Genomic DNA, 21,795 nt, shown 5'->3' with positions numbered 1-21,795 from the left:
TTCTTGAACCTTGCTAATCCTACAGGTAAATTATTGTTGGGTGATAAACAGTTTTTGAGATTTATAAATGGCTAGATTCTAGTCACTTGGGGCTTTCATTTTTTTTTATTTATTGCTATCACATTGCTGGTCAGGTGAGCCAGTGTATCTTTTACCTTGGTGAGACAGTAGCCTGGGTAAAATTGGAAGCTAAAGCAACAGGTAGTCATTGAATATTATAATTTATTTGTATAACATGCTAATTAAAATATTTCTAATTATAAAAGCAAAAAGAATCAGCATGCACAGTGTTTAAGAACACAGACTGATTCATGCATGTACTTGTAGATGTGTAATTTATGTAATCTCAGATTTCTCTGTAAAATCAGGATAATAGTATCTGATTTACATGGATACTATATAACAATTACTTTTCAAGTGTTTGCTTTTGTATGTATAAAATGAAACTACTAATTTAAATATGATCAATATACATGCTTACTTTAATAACGCTTTAAATTTGTGCTATTTCCCTTGTTCTTTTTACTAAAACTGAAAAATGAAATGATATCATTGACATTTAAATTGCCTCAGATACTTTTGCAAGTATTTAAAGTTGTTTTTATGTAGTTAATTTTCTCCCTCTGAGACAGACTTTGACCCCCAGTATATAGAAAATATGTAATTACAAATCACACTATATGCACATGTGCAAGAGAAAGCAGGACTAGTACCCAGATCTCCTAATTCGTGTGTCAAGGCTTTTACTACTTATGTAATAGAATTCAAGAATTGGAAGTCTAGGTATCTTGCAGTGATTTCTGAGATTTTGTTATCTGAGTTTTTGCTTAATTGGCTGCTCCTATACAAATCACTGTTCAATGTTAGGCACTAAGGATCTATTTAAAACAAATAGACTTCAGATTTAGGCCATTCTTGCCACCTGCAATTCTCTCAGCCTCTTTTGGTTCAAATATCCTTGCTTGTAAAATGAGAACAATTAAACTAGATGATCTAGCCAGTTCTCTAAATTCTATAAATATAAAAAGGACTAATTACCCTCAAATTGCATTGTATTAGTTCCCTGTTTGGAGTTGAAGCATACCAATCACTCCAGTTTCTCACTGAGCTAACTTTAAATGTTCCTCTGAAGCATTGTACTATGATAATTTTGTTCTTCCTGTTGCTAGTGGTCAGTTGTGCCAGGAAAATTTGACTCTGTCTCAAGAATTAATCCATGTAAATGCTGTGTGGTTTCTTCCCCTCTCGCTCTTTTAATATCAACAAGGCTTTATCATACTTTATTTGGCAAGCTTGAGAAAGCAGCTATTTCCCTGTAGAGCTACAGCTTGATTTGACAATTTCTAAACTGTTTCTTTTTTCTACTTTTTGTAAAATTGTTTCCTTGGGAAACTATTTGATGTAAAATAGGTATTTTGCTGAATTTTGTTTCATAAAGCTTTTTTTTATCAGTGTTCTTTTCATAAGTCAGGTGAAATAAAATAGGAATTTAACCAAAAGTTTAATTTACTTTCAAATGATTTATAAATTTGAGAGGTAGTTGAGGGAATGAGAAAAAAGGAAGGTATATTTTTGCTTTTAGTGGTTTTTTCCTTTAGGTTTTGAAATTTTCATTCTTCATTGAAATCGAATGAATAGAAGAGCTTCAACAATATCGATAATGTTTACTTGAGTTGGATGGTGGGCACCTGGAGTTTGTGTCGCTATTATTCTTAAACCAAACAAATGTTTTCATGCATGCATATGCATTCTTTGGTGTGTAGATTTCACTGATATAAAACAAAATTTTAAATCAAGAGAAAATAGGGGGAAAGGAGAATATAAAAATGAAAGAAAATCTCTTGAATTTTGTCTTATTCCTTTACTAGACTGTAAGCTCTATGCTGTTAAGATATTTTGTCTTTTCATTGACTGATACATCCCTAGCACCTATGACAGTACTTGAAGTCTGGAGGCACTTAATAATATTTGTTTAATTACTCTCCCCAGTTAGGTGGATTGTTTTCCAGAAGGATGGTCTAGTTAAGTTATATATGATTTGTACTTTGCTGAATAGACTAGCTTCTGTTGAAGGAAAAGGAGTATTATTTAGCAATGAGAATAAAGTTTATTAGACTGAGAGTCTAGCTCATTCCGTTTATTTGCAAAGCTAAGGTTGTAGTGATTTTTAGATGTGGCAGTTGGGCCTTCTCCTTTGGTATAATTTGAAATATTATGCTTTTCACCTTATTGACATCTTACGGATATTTTCTTAGTCACAAATAGAACTGAATGAGTCATTGCAAATTCAGATTGTTAGTGGGATGTTTATACTTGCCCTAAAGATTAAGGATATTTTCATATTATCGACTTATAAAGTATAACAGCATATAATGATGATAACTTAAGGTGGAAGATTTCTTTGGAAAACTGACCTACAGGAAGGAGAGAGGTAGTATAATAAAAATGAGTAATACCATAGGATTTTAAAGCACTATACTTGTTATACTTGTTCCCGAAACCTGTCCTGCCTCATTTTGAAACCAAAAGAGGACTTTCAAACTAGATAAAATGACTTCTGACCATTTGGAAAGGAAGCTTTTCTAGCTCATTTATAAATTCCAGTTAATTTAAAGATTTAAATTTATGTGGCCATTTTGCTAAAAGCCAATCTGATTTATATGTCAAATACAGTCTTTGAATTTTTTCTAGCATCAGATTGATTTTTCTAATATTTTTAAAAATCTTTTTCTAAGTGATTCACTCACTATTAGTTGGAAATTATTTTAATACATTGTGAAAAGAGATTTGACCTAATTCAGCTGATAGTATGCCCATTTAACTATAGACTTTTTAGGGGTGAAAAGGCATGCTCTTTATGACATTGAAGCATGCTGTTTGACAGGAATATAAACTGGTTATTGACAAAAACCATTTTTAGATTTCCTGGAATATAGAGGAGCCATCAATATTAGATAAGCAATGTAAGTTGTTTATCCATTAGAAAATTGCATGGCTCTTGTAATTTTTTTTGTTACATTGTATTCATGCATTCAAATTTTAAATATTAATTTTAAAGATTTTTTAAATTTCCATAGTGTTAAAGGCACAAAAGTCAGACTCTATTTGTGCTTTTCATTTAGAAGCTTTGTTGTGTTTCTTCATGTAATCTTACTTACTTCAGCATACATACTGAGACATTTCTAGAAACTCCTTTAAAAAAATTCACTTGTTAAAATGGTAGTAGTAGAAAAAGACTTTAAATTAGCAAAACCGTAAAAAATAGAATGTAAAATAATATTTTCCTACCCATTAAAACCGAATTAATGTAGAATCTTGACTCTTAATGTTGTTCTTTTTTGTTAAAATAGATAAGACAAAACCCATGGCTTCTGTAACTAATGCCAATACTTCTAGTACACAAGCAGCTCCTGTAGCTGTTACAACACCTACAGTGTCATCTGGCCAGGCAACACCTACATCACCTGTTAAAAAGGTAAGCCAAAATTGTGTTTGTGAAAAATACATATATCCTGTTTACGTACCATTTGGGCTAAAGCATTAAGTTACAAATTTTTATAGTTCATTCTGAAAATATTTAAGGTTTTAGAATAAGAATATATTTTTCTTTAATTTGACTGAGGTTTCCTCTGAACTACATTATATTCTTTTTGTAAATACTTTTTGCCATTCATATTACAGTTGATAGTTGTCAGAAATAAATGACATTAAAATTCTTATGAAAACTAATCATGGTAAATTTTATTTCTGTTGAACTTTTGAGAAACACGGACTTCATCATATCTTTTATCTCTGATAAGTAAAGGTGCAGCTTGATAATTTCATATGAGCATCAATTAAGCACCAGAAGTACTACCACAAGTCAATGAGAGAACTAGAATCTAGATTTTCTAACTCAGTACAAAGCACCAAGCATGCAAGTATGGTACACCAGTAAGAGCATAATCTAGGATGAGAAACCAGAGATTAGCTCCTGATTCCACCACCTTTTATAAGTTGTTATGAGCTTGAGTGAGTTACTATCTTCCTTATCTGCTCAAAAAGGTAAAACAAAAAGAATAAATAGAGAAAGTAAGTTAACCTTGTAAGCTTTGGTTGAGAGAGCCTGGCTAGTGACTAACCCTCCCAAAATATTAGTTTCGTTTCTTCCTCTTGTCCCTTATTTGGTTCTCCATTTATTCTCTCTTTTTTTTTGCTTTCTTTTCTCTACCAAACATTGCTTTCCTTCTAGTATGTTGATCTTTTTAAAGACTTTGTTTTCCTACCATGTTTCCCTGAAAATAAGACCTAGCTGGACCATCAGCTCTAATGCGTCTTTTGGAGCAAAAATTAATATAAGACCCAGTCTTATTTTACTATAAGACCGGGTATAATATAATATATGATACGATATGATTAATATAATATGATTAATATAATTAATATAATATATAATACTGGGTCTTATATTAATTTTTGCTCCAAAAGACACATTAGAGCTGATTGTCCGGCTAGGTCTTATTTTTAGAGAAACAGGGTACTACTACTCCAGAACCTGTACTTCTTTTAACCCAAATTAAAGATTAAGGATTCTGTTTTGTTTTTTTACCTACTTTTTTTAAAGACTTCTTTCCACCAGCCTTACTTGTCTTTAATCAACATATTCTTTTCCCTCTCTGTTCGCAGGCAGTTTTGTTTTGTTTTTTTCAGAACCATTTAACAATTGGTTCCAGTCAATGTAACACTTGACCTCTAAATACTTCAGTATGTATCTCCTAAGTACAAAGTCATTATCCTTCACTCCTACTCTAAAATTATCATACTTAGGAAATTTAACTTTGATATAATACTATTAGCTTTGTTCACTAAGGACCATACTCAACATTTTCCCGATTGTCCTTCTAGTAATGTCTTTTGAACTGTTTTGTTTTTTCAAATCAAGAATCCCCTCAACGATTGCACATTTTGTTTAGTTGTCATGTCTCTGCCGTTGGACTTCTGATTTTGTTACTTGTCTGACATTATTTGGTTTGCATGGGTTTGAGGACTGATTTGAAATCCCTGTTTTAAATCACTATTTCTATCACAGCGTCAGTCTTGCTAATCTTTGGATTTGACTCTAACGGGTCAAAATGTGAATCTTCTAAAATCATAAACTAGAGAATGTTGTTTAAATCCATACTGTTAGTAATAATTCTCCTCTAAAACTTTTCCTAAGGAAAGCAATAATGTGAATTCTTAGTGGTAAAAATGTATGGATTTCACTGGTATGGTTTGAATATTAGGAAACTGTATCAATGAGTTATCTTACCTTCTGTGTTCTAGAACTTAAGGCTTCTTGTATTCAGTTAGAACCCATGTTCATGATCATAATTATATATGCTTTAAAATGAAATTCTCCAGAAGCTGCCGGTCTGCAGAATTTTAAGATGGTTATCATGCCATAACTGGTATCACTATCAGCTGCTTCATTAAAGTTTTATTTAATTCTAGAACCCCTATGTACTTCTCCAATGAATACTAAACTTTAGCTCTTTTGATTTATTATCTCCTAGAACTGTAGGATTATCAGAAGTTCCCAAAAGCCCCATCCCCTTGGAATAGCCGGCCTAAAAACTGACTGTCTTCTTTTGAGTATTTACTAAGCAATCTTCCTACCATAGTCAAATAATTATAGTATACTCCTTATGATCAACTATATTTTTCTCAAGCATAGCCCCAGATTTATGACAAATTCCCGATTTATGCCTATTGCCCTAACTTAAAGCAGGTAGCTTAATAACTCTGTTAGATTAGTGGGCTAATAACCTCTTTGCTTATAAAATTCTTATTCAGAATTACTTCTGATTCTGTAATTAAATTGATCCAATGACAACTATTTGCTTCTTTAATGTGACTATTTAGAAATTCCAATTCTCAATTTCAAGCATCATAACTTACTTTGAAGATTGTATTGTTTCAGTCTTTGTTTTTAAGGTTTTGTATCCAAATTTTATTCAAAGCAATAAAGTCATGGTATACAAAACATTTGAAGTGTTATTTTAATGGATGAAGCAATCTTTTTATCAGTATTGTATGATTTTAAAGACCTGTTGTTATGTTCAGTGATACTTTATGTACTTTAATTTAGCATTATAGTGTTTCTTAAGTTTGGTTCAAGATTTTTCCTGTATTTTAGAGACCTGGTATACAATTTTTTTACATGAATTGTTAATTTGTAACTGCATCTTAAAAGATTATGCAGTTAAAGAGTTCCATCTATTCTTAGATTCGCACTCACTACTCTGCTTTTGATATTTAGACAAAGTTATCTTAAGTTCTTTAGCTTCATCCACCAGTGCATAGACTACGCGCATGCACACACACACACACACACACATGTACACGTGTGATCTCATGGCAAGGAATAGATCACAAACCGGGAAGCTCTAAAACAGTATTAAATATCACTTATATTTCATAATAACTCAGGATAACTACAGAGAAACATGAATGTGTTTAAGTGATCTTCCCTTAAGTACTCAACTCTTCAGCTGAAAATAAAGAACTATTTCTATAGCAATGAGATCAAGCCTATGATTTATGGAGATGTTAGCTATAAAACCATCAGTTTGATTTTATGATTTAAAATTTTAACTAACAAATTTATATAACTCTCTAGTGAAAATAAATATTGTTGGGATCTCTGAAAAAGATTACTGATCTTTTTATGTATGAGCATAAATTCCAATAAGTATAAACTAGTTTTTCTTTACTAGATCATAAAAATTAGAATGTTCTTGAATTAAATGTTTTGGTTAATTAAATCCAGTTTCTAAGCATAATAATGTAATAAAAGACTATATATGCTGTAAGTATATGAAGTATGCCAATAAATGTACAAATGTAGAATGATTTAAAAATGAAAGAAATCATATTTGATTTGTGGTAATGGAATTAGCACATTTGAGATCCTGCATGAGTAGATAGTATTTCAACTAAACAAAGACAAGGAAGATTTGTACAGTTTGTTGGAAGGGAGAGAAGAAAACAGTGTGAGCCAAGTAGGGATAATGTGGAGTATTTTCCATGAAAAATGGATTGTCTAGTTTGATTGACGTATAGGGTATATATACAGAGCCAAATTGTGGAATGTCTTCATTTCTGTGGTAACATTCTTGTAATTTAATAGAGAATTATATTAGTAGAGAATTATAGAAGATGTTTGAACAGGAGGAGAGAATTATTTTTTATAGAATATTATTCTGACAGCAATGTACAGGTTTGTTTGAAGGCGAGAGGCTGGTTGAGAGGTTTAGTAGAGTCATTGAAGTTGCCCAGGATAAGAATGTAAACTAGAGAAGTGGCAGTGGTCTTGTAAAAGAGAGAAGGAGATTTAGAGACTTAGCACTTATGGAGGAAGATGACAGAGAAGTCTAAGTCTAACATGAGTATGAAGTTTCAAAAATAGGAGATTGAAGAGGTTATTAGTGCCATTGACAGAAATAGGGAACTAAGGGTTGGTTTGGAAACAAAGGTGTTTGGTTTTAGGTATGTTGAGTTTCAGGTTCTGATTATTGTTCTAGATCGTCCATTCTGCAGGTAAATAGAAATTCAGGACTGGGAATTTAGGAGTTAGACTGAGCTAGAGAGTAACAAATCTGAGAATAAGCGGAATATAATTAACATTTAGCCTGAGGAAGTAGAGAAGAGCTTACTCCCAACCCTTGGGAGAAGAAAGTGGAAAGGGAAGATGGGAAATCGGAGAACAGTCTCTTTGAGTGCTTATGTTACAGGGCTATGACAAGGAAAGTTGCTAACAATAACAAAAAGACCAAGAAAGGGGGGGATCAGAAAAGTAGGCAAGTTAAAATGGTGTCTTGTTATAAAAGCCAAAAGGAGAGTTCAGGGAGTAGGTATAGTTGAGTATTTCAGAGGTTCATTTATACACCAAGAAAAATTGAAAGGTGCTTTTAAACACATAAACCAGAACTTAAATGCAAATTCATGTTAGACAGACTGCAACAAATGTCCATTTCAAAATTGATAATACTGCCTCTCTTTTCGCAACTCTAAAATAACAGTAATAATAGTATTTCCATGGGTGATTTTAAGGATTAAATGAACTAACCCATGTAAAACACTTAGCAAAGGGCCTGGCACCAGTAAACATCTGTTATCAATTAAATTTATTAAATGTAAGCTTCTGTTGTAACATTCAGTAAATGTTATCTGCTATCTGACTATTCTATTATGGAGGAAGTAACATTGGTTTCCAGTGTGGGGTGGATTTTAGGGTGGAGTTAGTAACTATGGTCTGTGGGCCAAAGTCAGCCCACATTACCTGTTTTTCACAGCCCACAAGTTAAGAATGGTTTTTACATTTTTTTAATGGTTGTCAAGGGTGGGATAAAAAGAAGATTTTTGTGACACAAATTGAAATTCCAATATTCCTAAATATCTATTGGAACACAGCCGCATTTATTCACATAGGTATTACCTGTGGCTGCTTTTGTGCTACAGCAACACAGATGAGAAGTTACAACAGAGACTGTGGTCTCAAAGTGTAAATTTACAATCTGGCCCTTTACTGAAAAGAGTTTGCCAACCCCTGGTCTGGAGTACTATGCCTTCAGTCTCAGAAATGAATAACCAGTCACCTCAGCACCTTCATATAACATAAAGATACTGTAGAGGTTCCTGAACTTAGCGGTCAACGAAGCAGCCCCTGGTGTTTTACTAATTTTTTTCTTAGTGCCACTTGGCCAAAAGAAATACCTATTTGTTTCATTTATGAATTAAGTAAGTGCAAATAAGTTAATAATGGCAGTTTGAGCAATGTCCAACAGATGTCACTGTGCTTCTCTCAAAATGTTTCAAGTATCTCATAGCACCCCTGTGATTCTGTTCTGGCGCCCTGGAATGCCTCAGTGCACATTCTGGAAACTGGGGAATGCTGTGTATATATCCTGTGACTGTTATCGACCCTATTGATAGGAATTAATTACTGGAAGTATCAAAGGTGTAACACTTATCTGTGAAGTAGCCCTCTGACATTATGGATATTTTAACGAGCTCTATTAAACTGCTAATTATAGCAAACTTTGGCAATAAATATGAAAGAAAGGGTCTTTTTTTTTTTTAAGTACCTATAGCCTATGCTTGTAGCAACTAGTTAAGTTACTATGTTTACCCACCTATATTTAACTGTGGTTGAATATTTAAATTCCGTAAATGAAGTTGGTGAAGTGAACTAGTTAAAGATAACAGATTTTTCATTTTTAGGGCTGTTGGAAGGAAATCCCTGGAAATGAAATAAATATTTGTACAGAAAAATACTTTTTAGTTTGAAATGTTTATATTAATGTTTGGTGGAAAAATCAAGCAGTTAGTATAAGGTTATTACACTAAAAATATTACTGAAATAAGTATTATAATTAGAAAATATATCAGTATTCCTTTTTTTATGCTGGATTTTAAAAGTGTTTAATCCAAATATATAAATGAATAAAAGTAAAATTGAATTGCAGTAGTTTGTTCACTCACATATAATATTATCTGCTCTATATGCCTTTAACTGCTTTAGAAATTTCTCTATTAGATTCTTTTCAGATTCTCTCATGATGAAAGTGGAACTCGTTCCCAGTGACTTTCAAAGATTGGATTTCTTACCCAGTTACTGGGCTTTAATTTATTATAATATTCTTTTAAAAAAGAAAAAAGTGTGTTTTGCTCATAACTTCCTTTTCTGTTTCATGCTTTCGATCTTTATCTCTTTACCTGTCTTATTTTAATTGGCTTTAGTATGATTTCATTGCTCCCATCATGCCTGTGGTGGAATCAGTAGATCCTGCATCATGGAGGCAGGGCTTGCGCAAAACTGGCATTGTTCTTGTGCCCAATAAGGGTGAAAAATCTATGGTGAGGCATTTCTATGTGCAAGGATTTCTGTTAGGTTACAACATAACAACTTTAATATGAATATTGGTTCCAAAGATGCATGGTTTTAAGTCCTTATGGTGTGCTCATTTCTGTTCTGTATATTTGCATCATAATATTTCTGCGTGATATAAAGTGTGGAGTGTGTTTTCTTAAATCTAACTTCTGGAAAGGTAGTTCATTCCTTTTTTCAGTTTTCGATCTTTACACTTTTGACTAAGATATTAACCTACTTAGTAAAAATGTTTCTCCTGAAACTATTAACTATAACTTTAGACATTTTATCTGTGAACTTAGCTTTTCCAGCTTAAGGACTAATAGGTCTTGATAATTCTTTTTTCTTTTCCTTAAAAATAAAATAAAAAGTTTCCAACCTCAGCTGCAAAAATTTCTTCCAAAGAAGAAGAGAGAAAAGACGAGTCTCCTGCATCTTGGAGGTTAGGACTTAGAAAAACTGGCAGTTACGGTGCACTTGCAGAAATCACAGCATCTAAAGAGGCTCAGAAAGAAAAAGACACTGCAGGTGTTATGCGTTCAGCTTCAAGTCCCAGACTTTCCTCCTCTTTGGATAATAAAGAAAAGGTAATCTATTTCACAGTCTGGTTTCTATAAAAACTCTTATGATTTATTTTCCAGGAATATCAAATATGGTGGATTTTCTACTGTATATCATTAGATCTGTGTTTCAACTTATTAATAGTTCACCTGACTTAATGCATTACATGACAATACAAATGTACCTACCTGCCTTAAATATCTGTGTGGAATTTTAAGTATTGGGAGGATCAGATTATACTCAAGTAAAGGAACCCTTTATCTTACTTGTGAATTTATAATAAAATGTATCAAGAGGCAAGCTTATTTTGTTTATTAGGGAAGTTTTCCAGAGTTTAGGAACACATTTATTCTCGAAGGTGATTATGCTCATAGTTTGTATTCATCCAGTATCTGCGATTTCGTTACCTAATTTGCATCTGATACATCATAAGCAACTTTTAATAAGTAGTTTTAATTACATTTTGAAAGGCAGTATAAAATTTCATCAAATACAGTGTACCACAGTTCATTCATTGTTATTTTATGTAGTTGGATTATTTATTTTCTACTGCGTTTTTCAATTGGGTGTTTTTTTCCATATAGTTTTTTCCTCTATTTAGGAGTGTTTTCCTTGTATTAGAAATTCAGAAATGGAATTTCTCATCAAGTAATTTTAATTTATTTTGTATAAATGTATTGTCCATTTGTTTCCAACTACTTGATGCTAATATAATGAGACTGTATCAGGTGCCATTGTAACTACACACTCTACCTGATTTGGATAAATATAAGCTAAATTGTTTTGTTTTGACTATTTTAATGTTTTAAAGGATAGGATGTCAGGGTAGTAAATACCTTATATAACATAAGTGATTGAGACATATCAATGAGCCATATTTGAGGCCTTATTTCTTTGGGATATAGAAGGATATTTTACCTAATGATACTATGTTACTTTAAATAATCTGTTACAGAAGTTTTAAAAAAAGTCATTAAACTGCAGAGGAATTTTTCTTGGAGAAAGAAAAGAAAATTTATTTGAACAGGCTGTCCTTTAGTGGTTACAGTACTTTTGATAGACACCAATTTTAGAGTTTAGGTAGGAACTGAGGAAATACTATAAAGTGAACTGTGATGGCTGTGTAATTATACATTTTGGATACTCTTTAATCTCTTAGCAGCACCTATAAGTATCACAGAGATTTATTTTCACTCATTTTTTCCCCCTGTTGTGTAGGAGAAAGATAGTAAAGGAACTCGGCTTGCATATGTTGCACCTACAATACCAAGACGACTAGCCAGTACATCTGACATTGAAGAGAAAGAAAACAGGTGGATTCACTATGATTTGCTTTATGTTTTTACTATAAAATCTTGATTGTCTATTATGAGAGTTAAAGCATGAGCATTGTTGTAATTATGTGATATGGATTACGGTAAGAGATGGAGAGTATTCCTGATAAAGAGAACACCAAGTGCTCTTCCGGACATTCTGGCTTTGTATGTTCATGAATAGGCAACAACAACAAAAAGGCATGTGGTTAGAACAGAATGAGGAGACTGTGGTGACAGGTGAGGTCACAAACTAGCACATGCTCTCCAAATATTTGGAATAAATAGAAAAAGAAAAAAAAGGGAGAAAAAAGCCCTTAATTTAGTTTGTTTCTTCCCGGTTTTCAGCAATAGAGTGTGAGAGCTTTTTAATATAATTGTAATCATGTTATAGCGTCCAGTTTTGTGTCTTGATTTTTTTTTCATCTAACATTTCATGCATATTCTTGGATGATAATGTATATTTTCAATAAGCATTGTTTTTCATCAATACATAATGTTCAGTAGAGTAGATCTGCTGAGCTTAAAGTAACCATTTTCTCTCCTCAAACTGTGGACATTTAAATTGTCTGATATTTCATGACCATAAATTAAACTTCTGTAAATATCGGAATTTCTGTTCTGTAATTAGGATTATACCTTAGGGATAGACTCTTAGAACTTGAATTACTTCCACTTCTTAATAAATATTCCAAAGTATTTTCCCAAGAGATTTCTCTAGTTTCTACTTCTAATGTTTATTAATTAATATTCAGCTTAACACTGTTTACAAATTATCTACCAGAATCTGAACAATATTCTTTTCACAGAGACTCTTCAAGTTTGCGAACAAGTAGTTCTTATACAAGAAGAAAATGGGAAGATGATCTCAAAAGGAATAGCTCAATTAATGAAGGATCAACTTATCATAAAAGGTAATAATATAATTCTTAAGTAACTTTCGTGTATTCTATAAAAATATAAGGCAATTTGTTTAGACACCTCAATTTAATATCACATAGGAAAATATGTACTTTTCTTAAATATAGCATTTGTTGTTTACATAAAACTTCATTTAAAGACACAGAATATATATTTAAAGATGGGTGGAAATTTGCTCCTAGTAATTCCTTCCTGTTGTATTACAGTGAGCTCTCAGATAACGTTATCAGTAGGTTCTGCTTAAACAAAATGATGTATAACGAAACTAATTTTATCATGGGCTAATTGGTATGAATGAGAGTTACATTCCTACGGTGTCTCATCAATCTTGTAATGAAATGATCTTAAGCAAAACAACATTATTTGAGGACTGCTATATATTTAATTAAAACTGATATATTATGAAATATCTTTTAGATTGTAGCATATTACAAAGAAAATTCTTATGTAATTGACTAGAGCCATTGAAATTGATCAGTTTCTTAATCAGTCTGGTCATAATTTGGTAACCTGGGAAGTTTTCACTTGTCTTAGAACTCAGAGCTATGGAAATGCCTTGAATGAGAATGTTGGTAATATCATATTGGGGGAGAGGGACTATAAATTGTTTATCTGCTAAAAGCAACCAAAAAGAAAGGTAAAAGATGAAAAGTGTAATATAGGCATGAGTTGTTCCTAGGGGTGTGACCCATTGCTGCAACAATTTTCTTCAAAAATATCAAAGTCTTAACTTGCCCTGAGTAAAACCAAACCAAAGTGTTTTTCTCAGACCCAGCCTGGCATGACCGTCTGGTCTGGAACAATTCCAGAAATGTAAACTATCAGATCAGATCATCTTTGAGTCTTGGCAAGGGAGAGGGGGAGGCAGTAAAACGATACACTACCAAATTAGTGAACTCATCTAGACTCTAGCAAGTTGTGGGTGCAACTCTTGGTGCTGGAGCTGGTGGTGTATTTAGGAACACAGCTTTTTAGATTTTTCCTAGCCTTGGGAATCTGTATAATGTATAGACCTTAATTATAGAATACACATACAGACACATCCTATATAGATATGACTCTTTCCTTTAGTTGCTCCTTTGGTAGAAGACAAGATGATTTGATTAGTTCTAGTGTTCCAAGCACCACATCAACACCAACAGTTACCTCTGCAGCTGGGCTTCAGAAAAGCCTGCTTTCCAGCACAAGCACTACTACAAAGATTACAACGGGTTCTTCCTCAGCAGGCACACAAAGCAGGTGAGTCACAGATACATTTTGTGTTCAGGCTTACTGTGTGCTTATGTACGTGCATGCGTTTCTGTTTAGAAGATTGTGGGGCTCTGGATTTTTTCATTTACCTTGTTAAAATTATTTACAAATAAAAATTGGTTCCATTCCAAAAAGAGGCAGTTATGCATGTCTGGGGGGTAAAAAAATTAAGTTCCTGAATGACGAACTTGCCTTGAATTAGGCTGCTTAAAATATAAATTTTTCTCTGTGACAGCTCTGGGTGAGCTTTTTGGTTCCTAGATGAAAAGAGATCTTGCCTTGTGTTTTAAAAAAATCCATCCCTGTAATCACGTGTTTTCAGCTGCTAGAAAGTGCTTTCATTGTTTAGCTGTTTTCCTTTTCTCTTTTTGTGTTGCTGCTTGTGATGTTATAGTACCTCAAATCGTTTGTGGGCTGAGGATAGTACTGAAAAAGAAAAGGACAGTGTTCCTACGGCAGTGACCATCCCTGTTGCTCCAACTGTTGTAAATGCTGCAGCCTCTACCACAACCCTGACTACAACTACTGCTGGCACTGTTTCCTCCACATCAGAGGTCAGGGAGAGACGCAGGTGTGTAAAGGTCCTCACGGGACCGCTGATAATACCTTGCCCGGTGATGAAAGTTGTTTGTTTTGTTTTTCCATCTTGTAAAGTTGGTAACCATCTCTCCAGTAGGTTAATAAATGAAATAACCTGTAGCAGCTCAGAACTATGCCAATTGATCTAATTAGCTATTATTAGCACTTAGGCTTGATAACCTACCACTGACAGATGTTTTTTGTTTAAGGCAGCGAGCCAGAAAGTTGTCTTCTTACTTAGCCACGTTAGTTTTTTCTTAATGGCCCTTTTAACTCAAAATGTTTCTGTGATGAAGATCTAAACACCCATAGTCACACTCATGGAAAACCAGATGTAACATGACAAAAACAGGTTTTCTTATTTTTCTCATTGTTTCCTCCTATTATTCAGAAATCTGATGGATGTTAAACTGTTTTTGTTATTGAGAATTTCATTTTAAGATTCTCTTGATGAAGAAAGGATTCTTGTGCATATGTATAAGCCAAATAATTTTAACTATGTTAATACATTCACTTAGTTTTAATTTTGGTACATAAAGGCATTCATTAATTATATTTTTTAAAGGGTCTGTGACCTTATTTTGTGTGCTTTAATGCATTTACGAGCATTACTCACTTGTTCCTGCTACTGTTAATGGTATGGAATTATAGATGTGGAAAGGAACTTACCTATTATCTTTTGTGATATCCTCAATTTACAGAAGTAAACTGAGATCCGGAGATATTAAGTGACTTTTCCACTTTTATATAGTTAATTAGTATGCGAGCTAAGGTTATGCCCAAGATTGCAGAAGAATCAGTCCAGTGTTCTTTCTGCTATATCATGCATAGTCCTTAGCTTTGACTTTTGTTTTTCCTCTTAAGAGGAAAATCTTAGGAATCTAACTGTGACCTTTTTAAATATTTCATTCTTATAAAATTAAACTAGCTACATAACTGATATTTTCCTTACTAAAATATCGACCAGATTAACTTTCTTTTATATCTGGCACAGAGTGCTCATAAACAGACAGTCTTGTACATCCTTTGTTTCTGGAGCCTTGCAAAGTACGTTAGAGTAGGATTTGTAGTGAATATATGAAAAGTAACAAAATGTTAAATTTTTAGATGTTAATTTTCTTTCCTATCATTGATCTTTAGTTTCTGTCCATATATTTACATTTTATCTCTATTTTTATGGTGAAATTTAGTGATACTTCTATAAGACCACTATAAGCAGTTCTAATTTTGTGATTTGAATACCAGCATAGGTCATATCATATTTTAATTATTCTTTGTTTATTTTTCTATAAATTTAAGTCAGTTTTAGATTTTTGAAGTATTCTCAATAAGACCATACAGCCAACAAAAATTAAAGGAGCTTAGGCATCCCCTCTTCTCTTCTAGTGAAAATAAATTTGAGGGTTTTGCTTATATGGGGCTGGGAGTAGGGGCAAGTTGAAGGTTGGATATGGTTAGAAGTCCATGGTTTTTTTCTCCTTCCTCTGTCTTAATCCTAAAGTTAGAGTTCTCTCTGGATCAGAATTTTTTTCTGTAAAATGAGGTGTTTGATTTATATAATTTTTAACTTCCAAAATCCTTAATCTGTAGCATTCCATGCTTTAAAATTTTTTCCAGTGACAAAGTCCAGTGGATAGCTCCCCGAAATCTCCTGTTGTTTCAGAACAAATTATGATTCTTTAATCTCAGATTTCTTTATTTTTTATATTGTTAGAGAGAGTTGAGTTTCAACTTTTTAGAATTAATCCTAGAAGACATTGGATATTAAGAATTAAATATTTAGAGATATTGTAAGGATAGCAAATTGTAATAGCATAAGCAACAAAATGTGTCTATTGACATTTTTCCTGGTCTCTAGTACAGAAATTTTGTTTGTCTAACATTGTGTCAATGATGTTTGCAGTAATATTAATGTTTGTGTTTTGTTTTACGTCAAACATTTGTTTGCGAATTTGAATATATTGCTGGCCTTTTCTGTTTGTCTTTTAATGAGATTTCATTAATTGTTTTGAAATGTATATGATTGAAAATTTGCCTCCAAATGTATAGACGTATGATGATTTAAGAACATATTGTGGCTGACCAAAGATAAGTCAATACATTTATACCGTTTGGTACCCTCGCATACGTACTTTTGGATATTATGTAAAGTTAGCATGCACACTATTAAATTCTATCGTATTTTAGAATTTTCCTGTTTTTATGGGTCAGGTTTAGATGAAGGGTACTGTTTTTGTTAAGGTGTCCAATGAATGGATTAATGGGGAGTAAGGAGGAGAAGCTAGCTTTAAATAGATGGAGCATAATAGCAAATTCTTTCATTGTTTAAGTATTTCTGCTTCTCCATAGTCTTTTTAAACTGCAAGACAGTACCTTTCTGATAACTTCATATTTGTAGCATGGATTCACATGGAACTGTTGCTTTAATGTAACTACACTCATTTCCCATTGGCTCAGTCATCTTCCATTTGCCCATTTATCTTCCCTCTGGAAGGAAAAAAGCTGAGTGAAACAAGAGTAGGTGTTCAGGTTTTAAGAGCTGTAATTTGGTTGACTAGCCAAAATGTAAATACTATAAGTCAATATAAATATTTCAGCCAATAAATGCCAGTGAAATATATTTGGAGTAATTGTATTTATTGAAAAAAATCCTTAATTTGAAAATAACAACCTTTAAGTTGCTCAGAAAATAATTAGCAATCTAAGACTACCAGAAGACTACCAAGGAGTAAGCTTATATTCCCTTGTAGTTATAAGGAAGAGATCTAGTATGGCAGTATGATATAGTAAAGATTAAGGCAGCAGTGGTGTTTCGTATATTCAGCCGTCTTTTTAATGATCAGCTCTTTGGAATTAAAAATGCATAAAATATATGAATTATTTTTCTACTCTCAATCCTATTCTTAGACGTCTTCTCTGTACAGACACCTCAAGGATAGAGAAAAGATCTGAATATCACATGGGGACTGTCAAATGTAGGAAATATATGTGTTACAAATCGATAGGCTAGATTTTTATGCAAATGTATGTAAAATTTAAATGAACAGATTTTACAAGTCTTTTGACTATTAATTTTTATTCCCCTAACCTGTATTTTATTCCATGAAATGTATTTTATTCCATGCAAATGTATGGAAAATTTAAATGAATCAGATTTTACAAGTCTTTTGACTGTTAATTTTTATCCCCCCAACCTGCATATATTAAACCAGATATGATAAATAGATTTATTAACTTTCATGGCAACTTGAAACTGTGTTAGAAAAGAATCTAGGCTCCTTGAAGGAGAGTGGGATGGTTGATTAGTGCTATTTGCCATAGGTTAAAACGGCAAAGTGGCAATGCAAATTTCCCTGTTCTAAACTAAATAGGAAAAGTTTGACCATATTCATAGGAGTTAGAATTCAATAGTCCATGCTCATGCTTACTTTTAGAGCAGCTCATGAAATTCTGAAGTGATATGCAGACATATGGGCTGCTATAAACTTTTTGTTTAACCAGATTTGCTGTCACGTTTAGGTTTCATCTCCTTGTATTATTTTCTTCTTATCTAAAAAGCAGTAAATTGCATAGGACCAGTTGGTGTATAAATAAGTATTAAATGAATGGATAAAACAATAGCCACTGGACCATATTTTCTAAGCTGATATCTCATGGAACACTTGTCCACATTTAATCAGTGGACCACCAAAGGAAAAAAAAAGTGTTTCCTCCTTAAATGACTTTGGGAAATGCTAGGTTAAATATAAACCAGTGTCTTCCCTCAGTACTTACACCTTTTAATATGTTGTGATTTTCCTAGAGAAGAGTATATATACCATTTTCCAAATTAAAAAACCAACTTCAACAAACAACTCCCTCATATTCCAGAGTTAATGTTCTTAAATTAAAAACAAGTTTACTGGTTATTCTCTTTCTTCTCCCTTTATATTACTTGTCCCAGAAAAGTCATTAGAGTTATAAAAATAGGAAGTATCTGCTGTATCTAAATAAAAAACTTAAACCTCTAGAGAGGTGATATATAGACAGAATGAAAATTATAACACAGAGCCCTGCAGTAAAAAAAGAAAACTCCTAAGTAATACTGATCATTGGAGGGAAGATTTTTTTTTTTGTATTGCAGGACTTGTTTTTGCTTGTTCAGCCCTTTAATTAATCGTTTAACTCTTGACATAGATTGCATGCTTTTGAAATTATGCGTGTCTTAAGACAGGATAGAAAATAGACTTATAAGATGAAGTTTACTGAGGATAAATGCCAAATCCTCTTCTTTATATCAGAAAATCAATTACTCAAGAGTAATGCTAATTTTAAAGCAGTTCATGTATAAAACCCCTTGAATTTTTAAAGAACTCAAAAGTCTGAACAAGAGTATGATGTCTGCCAAAAACATCATTAGTAAATATACAATGACGAGACTGCAGGAGTGCTGCTTACGCACTAGTCATCCCATATCCTGAATGTTGCGTTCAGTCCTAACTAACCATTCTACCATAAAAGACGCAGACAGTCTAGAGTTTAGCCAGATCACTTCACCTATGACGTAGGGTGGTGTTACAGGGAATCAAAAAAGAAATTAAAAGGAATGGCATTATTTGTTTTTTTAAAAAACAAAAAGAAACTGTAGTTAGGAAGAACTTGAAAAATATGATATGTTAATATTAGTTCTGTCTAATCTGAAAACTTATCTATCAGATTGCATTGTTGAATTTTGGAGTGCGTGTAACCATTTTCTGAAGACTCCTTTTCTTAAAACCCTTTAAAATGCTAAACTTACATGTTTCATTCACATACATTTGTATCTAATTACCTTCCTAGGTATTATATCTCCAACTAATAATTTTATTTATTACTATAGATCATACCTCACTCCTGTTAGAGATGAAGAGTCTGAATCCCAAAGAAAAGCAAGATCTAGACAAGCAAGACAGTCTAGAAGATCAACACAGGTATATTTAATGTGTGTAATATATAAAACTTCAAAATAAATTGCTTTTCCCTATTCACTTCTGTGTGAAATTATTGATGTCAGTATATAATGTGAGTGAATCTTTAAAGATAAAGGTTGCCTTTAGGACTCCTCCCGTAACCTTTTTATATGGTTATGCTGTTAATATTATATTTAATCTAATTAGCATATGCCTTGTACCTCAGTATTTTTTTGTTCCTAATATTGTCTCTGGCACAGAGTATTTGATAAGTGTTAAAATGAATTAATCTTATATGATGTCTAACAATTACTAAAGAATTCTGTGAATATATAGAGTTGAGGCAAATAGTTCAATTAGGTATATCAGACAGTTACTGTGCAAGTATGAGAAAAATGTCACTCAGACTAGTTATCATCTCCTTACCTCCTCCTTGCCATTCTAATTACATCCATATATCCCTTTGTGGCTTTCCTTTCCTCCTTTTGAGGAGCACCAAAGTCTAGATTCAGCTGTTTGATCCTTAAGCAGGGCTTGACCTTCAAAGTTACTTCTTTACTGAAATTTCTGTGTGCATATACATATGTAAAAACATAAATAATGTATAAATTTAATATAAACAATGTATTTTTGCCTTTTCCTTTTGCTGAAATTTTGGGAATATTTATATTCATATTTCTGTCGTCTCCTATGCTAGTCTGTTAACTACTTGAATATAAAGACATTTTTCTCACACATATTTGATATCTTCCCCAGTGCCTGTTACTGTGCTTGCTCCTGATGGTTCTTCATAGAATGAATGTAACCTGCTAAGTAGAAGTTGTTTCAATTTCCAAACCAATTCCAAATATGCATATTTGAATTTTAATACATTAATATTTAATTTACTTATAAAATGTTTGTTTGAAACGAGCTTTAATGCCTCTCATAATTAAATTTATCTTTTTTATGTGCAGGGGGTGACATTGACTGATCTTCAGGAAGCTGAAAAAACAATAGGAAGAAGTCGTTCTACCCGAACCAGAGAACAAGAAAATGAAGAAAAAGAAAAAGAGGAAAAAGAAAAACAGGATAAAGAGAAGCAAGAAGAAAAGAAAGAGTCAGAAACATCTAGAGAAGATGAATATAAACAAAAGTACTCCAGATCATATGATGAGGTAACAGAATACCAATGACACAGCGAGGTCAAGTGGTAGATAATAGTTCTTGTGACTCAAAACACAAAGAGATTTATATATCAACAAACTATATACAAAATATTCAATAAGATTTTAATTAGAAATCTGAATTATTTTGACATGATTAGAATTTTATTTTTCCACTTAAGTGAATTTAAGTGTTCTGTATGTTTTTAACTGTGTTTAATATTTCAGGTGTGTTTTAATATTAATATTTCACAGTTATATTTATAATATTTAATATTAATATTTCACAGACTTATCAGCGTTACAGATCAGTATCATCATCCAGTTCATCCACTCCATCCTCTTCACTTTCTACCATGAGCAGTTCACTCTACGCTTCAAGTCAACTGAACAGGCCAAATAGTCTTGTAGGTATAACTTCTGCTTACTCAAGAGGATTAACAAAAGAAAATGAAAGAGGTAAGAAGACCAAATTTTGAAAACACTTAGTTTCCTTCAAATAATCCTTTAAATTGATTTTCCCTAATTAATATTTCAACAGAAAAGAAACAACAATCTAAACTGGGAGTCATTCTGCCTAAATGATATGATCTTTGAGAATGAGAAAAGTAGAAAATAAAAATAGAAAATTATATGACCTGGCATTGATATGTATATCTTTGTAAACTAAGGTGTCACAAAAATCTTTATGTCTACCAAGATAAAAAAGTCAGTATAGAAGAACTGGTGGGTGACTGTTTCTAGGAGCAGTTTATTAGTGCTTTAAGTTATTTCTTACCTATTATGTAGATCATATCTTTTAAATGTTTTTCGTGAAATTGTTTTAAACTAAAATCACTTACCACATGTAATGTCCTTGCTAAAGCAAATTGCTCATTTCTTGAGAAATAGATTTTTTTTTTCAGCTAGATTGGCATACTCACACTCACTGTTAACATTTCCTATTATTTCTTATAAACTTTCTATTTAAATTCTAATTCTGCCTTAAGACAGAGATGGCTACTAAATAAAATTACTTCTAATTATAGGCATTTTATGTTTTAAAAGCAAAATCTCATAATATTAGTCATGATAATAGCAGTAATTATGTAGGCTAAACTTCAGAAAATTAAGTTTTTCCTAATTTCCAACTGGCTTTTCTTTTGTTGGTCATTGAGTTTCTTTGGTGCTACACTAAGTTGAGATGCCCACATAATTTTTATAAG

General features: G+C 32.4%; 1 protein-coding gene across 7 annotated transcripts in view; it reads left to right on the top strand.

Annotated features, from left to right (window-relative positions):
- The window catches only part of PPP1R12A (protein phosphatase 1 regulatory subunit 12A), a 140,048-nt gene that overhangs the window by 92,195 nt on the left and 26,058 nt on the right, over positions 1-21,795 (top strand). For 2 of the 7 annotated variants that reach the window (XM_074325370.2, XM_074325371.2), the window contains 9 exons: positions 3,351-3,475; positions 10,264-10,479; positions 11,672-11,766; positions 12,576-12,680; positions 13,759-13,926; positions 14,333-14,509; positions 19,376-19,466; positions 20,402-20,602; positions 20,881-21,049. In XM_074325370.2, the coding sequence (XP_074181471.1) occupies positions 3,351-3,475; positions 10,264-10,479; positions 11,672-11,766; positions 12,576-12,680; positions 13,759-13,926; positions 14,333-14,509; positions 19,376-19,466; positions 20,402-20,602; positions 20,881-21,049 (1,347 nt within the window). The remainder of the gene's footprint in view (positions 1-3,350; positions 3,476-10,263; positions 10,480-11,671; positions 11,767-12,575; positions 12,681-13,758; positions 13,927-14,332; positions 14,510-19,375; positions 19,467-20,401; positions 20,603-20,880; positions 21,050-21,795) is intronic. The other 5 variants (XM_074325372.2, XM_074325374.2, XM_088800961.1 and 2 more) reach the window with 4 other exon arrangements.

This window comes from Rhinolophus sinicus, chromosome 1 (assembly GCF_057876585.1).
Source record: "Rhinolophus sinicus isolate RSI-liver-muscle chromosome 1, RSI-T2T, whole genome shotgun sequence".
Classification (NCBI taxonomy): Eukaryota; Metazoa; Chordata; class Mammalia; order Chiroptera; family Rhinolophidae; genus Rhinolophus; species Rhinolophus sinicus.
This window is presented reverse-complemented; position numbering and strand designations above follow the sequence as displayed.